The sequence below is a fragment of the Aegilops tauschii genome, chromosome 5 (assembly GCF_002575655.3).
Source record: "Aegilops tauschii subsp. strangulata cultivar AL8/78 chromosome 5, Aet v6.0, whole genome shotgun sequence".
Classification (NCBI taxonomy): domain Eukaryota; kingdom Viridiplantae; phylum Streptophyta; class Magnoliopsida; order Poales; family Poaceae; genus Aegilops; species Aegilops tauschii.
In genome coordinates, this window is record NC_053039.3 from 542,997,994 (window position 1) to 543,004,293 (window position 6,300).

Consider the following 6,300-nt stretch of genomic DNA (forward strand, 5'->3'; position numbering starts at 1 on the left):
AAGGGACATTTCAGCCTAAGAAAGTGTTGATACTGGAGCAGGGCTTGCTCCACGAACAACCAACGTTCTTTGCCGAGAGACGAGTGGCATGTTTCTAAGGGGCTTATTCTTTCCCTTGTTTTAGCTCCTACCTGCATGTTGGAGAACGACGCGACCCTGTGTGACAGACCACTGCGCTGCTAAAATGACACCAAAAAGAGAACGCTGACACAAGTCCAACCTACACAAAAGTACTACCTAGAGCCCCTAGAAAGCAAGCATCCCAGCAATGAATAATCACTTAGATACACATGTAAGACAAATGGCGCGGCAAGGCGCGCGATCGCTTCTAGTAGTATAGCATTTGTGAGAGAAAACAAGTGCTAGTACACGAGAAGCTGCGACGTCATGATTTTGTGGTAATGCCTATACATATGGTTTTTTTTTTGCTTCTTATTGTATTTTCATCGTTCGCTATGACCATTGGATATCGATCGTACGACTATCCGACTTTCTTCCTTTTTCCCTAGCCTGACAGCTACAACACAGGCTTAACTGCTCCAGCACCCACGGATAGCTACTCTGTTACGGACCCGAGCCACCCCCTTCGCCACGTTGCTGTCTTCCTGACCATCCCTCCATGTCCCCCTTCCTTCTTCATTGGCGCTGCCTCTTCACACCTCTCCTGTCCAAAATCAACTGATCCAATTTTTGCTTTCAAGGAGTTGAGGGTTAGTTATTTCAAACAAATCAATTTTCTCTACTCACTTTTATTCAACACCTGAAATTTTAGTTCTCTCATAAACCAATTGTATATATATTTGTCCATTTTAATGAAAATACATGCCCATAAATAAAACATCACATCACTATATTTTTATAAAAATATATTTATGATAAATTTAATGTAACTAATTTGGAGTCATAGTTGTTTATATTCATCTATGGACTTCGTCTTTTCTCTTGAGTTAGAACAGTTAATTTCTCAACCAAAAACTATTGCACACGAATGTTCTAAGTTCCTAAGACACGACATGTTGTTGCAGAGATAAACAAGGGAAGAGAAATGAAAGGACAAGACGAGGGCGGGAGTTCCTCGGCAACTTGGTGGCAACAACAACGACACCTAAGGGCGCCGGTGAGCGATGGGTAACACTCTCTGCTAGATTAGTGTCGCGCCCAGCTATGACGACCCAGGACAACAGAAAGGAGCGGGGAATGTCGGATGTGGCTCTCGCAAAACTGAGGCTCCTGCACACCGCCAACCGGCCGTAGTACTTGAATGCGTAAGATGGCTTAGTCGTTCCGTCTTGTGTGATTTGAGTGTGTGCTCACTAAGCTATCTTCGAAAGCTGGTATTCCCACAATTTTTATTTTCCACTGAACTCTCTGAAGCTTGTAAACCTTTTGTTGGTCCCACTTTATGGGGCGGGTGCTCCCTTGCTTCCTTCATCCAAGATAAACTAGTGACGATCTTGATCGGTGCGTGTGTGATGGAACTTTAGTTGGCGTCGCACGGACGCGGTGAACTCGAGGACAACTTTGAGAAGAAAAAGGAGGGACGGAGATGAAACTATTGTAGAGAGAGTAGTATCTATACCCCCTAAATAGTGTGTGAATAACTTTGAAAGTTTGTCGTTGGATGAAGCCAATCCGACGGTGCAGAGATGGCAAATCCGAGCACTACTGGCCGTTGGATATCATCTACATTCCATCAGATTCAGCCACATGTAGAATCTAGAAGACTCCATGGTTGAACTTAAGCATAATGCACAAACCTCAAAACACAAGCACTTCTCCTTTGTTCTAGAATCTTTCGTATCATAATTGACCAAACTTTTTTTTTAAATAAATTGCCATTATTTGTTTTTGCTTTATGCTTTACAATGCACAATTTCATGAATCTTAAAATAGATTTTTTTATAAAACTAATTGATTTTGAATGAGATGAACTATAAAATTAAACGAATATCTACATCATGCATATATGACTCAAAACTTATATGCTACAGTGTGGTATTTATTCATAATTTACTTGCCAAATCTTATGCGTGCAATGCACGTGTACCTTACTAGTAAACTATAGAACACGGACGTCACGCCGTAGCTGTACCCAACAACAATTGAGTTGGATCGGCGTGGTCGCTATGGATCTTTCGAGAGTCTCTGCATGGTCCTGGCTTGCCGTGCGAAAGAACTAGTTCAGTTCGTACCGATGTTAGCTAGTCAGAATTTGTAGTATTTCGGAGAAAAACAGACACACGCACACGCGTATGAGTATAACGCACACTGACAATCGATCGAGCGCGTCGCGCATGCAACTCCATGCACGGAGAAATTCCTTGGCCGTGGTGCAGCAATTGTGGTGAACGCGGAAAGCCATTTTTTTGAAACGTGCAAGATTTTTTTTTTAAACGTGCGGAAAGCCATTTTTACACTAGAAGAAGAGAACAAAATTGGAAATGTGGAATCATCCCGGCAGGAATAGGAAGTGTGGAATCGGTGTGATCTCTTGTTCTTCAGGCGCAAGTCTCGTCGTCGAATGGCCCGTCAAATCAGTAACGACAAATACTCGACCACCACGACCAGTACTAATGTTCGTGTCCAACGGCATCGGACATGGATTGCGTCTGCGTCCCACCGCGCACCAGCTTATAGTACATATCACCACAGCTAATAATTAATTAAGCTTCCGTCCAACCGCGTTCGGGCTACCTGGGGAGCAAGCTAAGCGATTATTCTAAACTGACGCGAGCAGAAGAGAAGGTTCTAACTTCAAGTCGGGTCGCCGCCGATGGCGACGGGCTCAAGTCGTGCCTCCTACCTCGGACGTCAAGAGCGACGTGGTGAACACGTGACGCACCTTGCTGCTACCTGCTAGTAGTAGTACTCCATCTATAGAATAAAAGGCCAACAATCCACGGAGCCGAGCCACATCCACAGCCAATTCCTCTGAGCTCTTCCAAGTGACTGAATCCATTCCACATCTCATCTCGCCCATCGCTTCACAGTTCGCACAGACGCGCGAACTCTCATTGATCATATCGCATTTGCCTCGCGCCGATGGTCTCGTCGATGAAGCACTGCAGAGATCAGGCCGAGGTGCCACTGTCCCTCTCGCTCTCCCTCGGTGTCGTGGCTGACCGGAACAAGAAGATGCGCCGCAGTGCGGACGGCGAGTTCGTGTGCAAGACGTGCGGCCGCTCGTTCCCGTCGTTCCAGGCGCTGGGCGGGCACCGGACAAGCCACCTCCGTGGCCGTCATGGGCTTGCCCTCAGCCTCGCCCAGGGTTCCGAGCCGGCGACCAAGAAGGCCACGAAGCAGAACCTGGCGCACCAGTGCCACATCTGCGGGCTTGAGTTCGAGCTGGGGCAGGCCCTAGGCGGCCACATGCGCCGGCACCGCGAACAGGAAGCCACCACCATGGCGCAGGCGCCGCCCGTTCTGCTACAGCTCTTCGTCTAGCTCTAGCTGGTTCGATAAGGATAGACATCTAGTGCCGGTTTGCTGGTTCATCTATGTGCGCGATTGGATTTGTAGATTTGTTGCACACTAGTAGGCGTTGGTCTCGGTTCATTATCCCATGTTTGTACGCTTATGTAAATATTTAGGACTCGTTCATTCATTTATTACAGAGACTATATATGTGTTATTGTGCTTTTACGGACACTATATGGGCATTGATTTCTGGAAGTTAGTTGCACGGAAACCCTTATGAATAGTCCATTCTGAAAAAACACTACAAAGCTATATTCGGAAACACTGTTCAAAGCTATATTCGGAAACCTAGATTTCAATATTCATAAAGTTATGCATGTGTACTAGATTTCAATTTAGCATCCACTTCAATCTTTTTACTTTCATTGTTTTCCCGTGGCATCAAACACGCTGTACTAATTCTATGAGATTCAAATGGGCATATGCCACTTCAATCCTTTTTTTATTCCTATGTTTTAAGAATCCTACGAATCAAAGAGAGCCTGAACCATCGGCGGAAAAGACATGAGTGTATCCAATGAAAGGAAGAGAATGAGTGAGCGAAGAGTAGGCGACAAATGCACTTAAAGACGAAGTGAGTATACATGAAGCTAGGTTCGACTATGGTTACCTAACTTTTTTTTTACTGTGCGTGCTAGTGTATACACTACCCAAGTATGAAAGATCCTGCGCGATTAAAGATCTTTTCACAAACTCTAGAAGATTTCAGATCGCTTCTATCCACACGCGGACTATTTTATTCTTTCCTGTTAACGGGTTGACCACTGAATCTGATTATGTCCACAGTAAGGGAGATCGTCAACAAAAATCAATCATAATTCGATTACGTTCTGATTCACTTTAACAAACAATATGCCCAGTGAAGAGTGGCCGTAGTGTCTCAATCAATCCTACCGTAGACGGTATCCCCCCTCCGAAGAAAAAAAGAAAATGAGATTGGTCATCACTAGGTACGTCACGATAGATCACCTAACTTTTTCTCTGTAAAAATGTTAATTACTCCTTCCGTCTTAAAATAAATGTCTCAACTTTATACTAGCTCTAGTATAAATTTGTACTAAGGTCGAGACACTTATTTTGGGACGGAGGGAGTACTATAAATCAGAGGAAGTATTAAACTTTCCTTTAGTACTCCTTTCCTTGTGAACAGAACTTGTCTACGGATGCCATGAAGTACTAGTGTGCGTAGCGCAGTCAGTAGGAAATACGGAGTCGTATGTATGCAGCACACGCAAGTCTGAATGATCTTGCGCCATTCAAAGATCTTTTCCCGGGCTCTAGAACCTTCCAGGCCCTTCCGCCGTCCAAATATAGAGTCCCTGGAAGCTAAACAGCTGCCCGTCGCCACGCGCCTTGTGGCGTGACATCTGACGCCACTCCACACCACACGATCGGCCGCGCTACGCACGACTGAAATATCCGAGAGCCCGATCCTATCCGTCACGTCGCAAACGTCGTGGTGGCTTCGAACGATTGGTCCACAGACGCCAGAGGTAGGCCAGCCCCCACCAACTCGGCGCACACGTAACCTCCCCCGGCAGCAACACGCATGCCAGCTACACAGCCTATATATAAAAGTGCGCCCGTCTCCCCTGCCGACCCATCTATCCATCCATTCTTCCTTCTCCAGACACAACTCCACAACAGCACAAAAAAGCTTCGATCACAGACGAGCAGCAAATCATTTAGACGAGCAGCGAATCCATGGGAGAGGGGATGAAGCGCGCAAGGGAGGAGGAGCCAGCAGCGTCGCTGGCGCTGTCTCTCATCACAGACTCATCGACGTCCACCACAACCTCGGCCGACTCGGCCGGTGCGCCGGCGGCAGCGCCCAGGAAGAGGGCACGGCGAGGGAGGGTAGTGGCCACTTCGGGGGAGGGAGAGTTCGTCTGCAAGACTTGCGGGCGCGCCTTCGAGACGTTCCAGGCGCTCGGCGGCCACCGGACCAGCCACCTCCGCGGCCGCTACGGGCTGGAGCTCGGCGTCGGCGTCGCCAGGGCCATCGGGGAGCGGCAAAGGCACGACGACAAGCAGCAGCACGACTGCCACATCTGCACACTGGGCTTCGAGACAGGCCAGGCGCTCGGCGGGCACATGCGGCGGCACCGCGAGGAGATGGCGCTCGACCGGTGGGTCGCGCTGTCGGATCAGGAGGCGGGGCACCAGGCCGCCGCCGACCGGCTGCCTGTTTTGCTCGAGCTGTTCGTCTAGCCTGCTAGCTGGACCTCAATGCTTGTTAGTTCAGGACTTGTTTGTTCAACGTCGTATAGAGTACGTATTTGCTGATTAGCGTTCCCGTTCGTGCTGGATATTTGCTTTGGATCGGTCCATTTTCTAACCGATTGACTGAAGGTTTACATGCACTTGTATACATAATGAAGACACATTCGTTTGTTCCAAATGCTATTGACAGATTCTTGCATCCAGATTGTTTTTCTATGAATACTAGTAGAATGTCCGTGCGTTGCCACGGGCCAATAAATGAATCTATCTAAATTCAAAATACCCCTAATTTAACCAAATTTATAGAAAAATGTATTGACATTCACAATACCAAATCAATATCATTAGATTCATTGTGAAATGTAGTTTCATATTTTATATATTTGGTATTGTAGATGTTGGTATTTTTTAATATAAATTTGGTCAAACTTTGCAAAGTTTGACTTAACACAAATCTTATACGCAGAGTAAAAACGACTGGAGGGAGTACTTCACTAGGTTGCCACTCCACTCAAAATCTGGCTGGTGTTTCCTCCGGGTCTTATCAAATTGTTGACACCACAACTTTCCCTAAGTAGGATATCCGTACAATGTAAAATT

The 6,300-nt window shown here is 46.7% G+C and overlaps 2 protein-coding genes across 2 annotated transcripts; both read left to right on the forward strand.

Annotated features, from left to right (window-relative positions):
- The first annotated feature begins 2,937 nt into the window (after positions 1-2,937).
- On the forward strand, positions 2,938-3,646 carry LOC109784235 (zinc finger protein ZAT7-like). The gene has a single exon (XM_020342831.4). The coding sequence runs from the start codon at positions 3,043-3,045 to the stop codon at positions 3,442-3,444; it is 402 nt and encodes a 133-aa protein (XP_020198420.1). The 5' UTR covers positions 2,938-3,042; the 3' UTR covers positions 3,445-3,646.
- A 1,419-nt stretch (positions 3,647-5,065) lies between these two features.
- LOC109784234 (uncharacterized) lies at positions 5,066-5,899 on the forward strand. The gene has a single exon (XM_020342830.4). It carries the CDS (start codon positions 5,182-5,184, stop codon positions 5,686-5,688), a length of 507 nt encoding a protein of 168 aa, XP_020198419.1. The 5' UTR covers positions 5,066-5,181; the 3' UTR covers positions 5,689-5,899.
- The last annotated feature ends 401 nt before the right edge of the window (positions 5,900-6,300 follow it).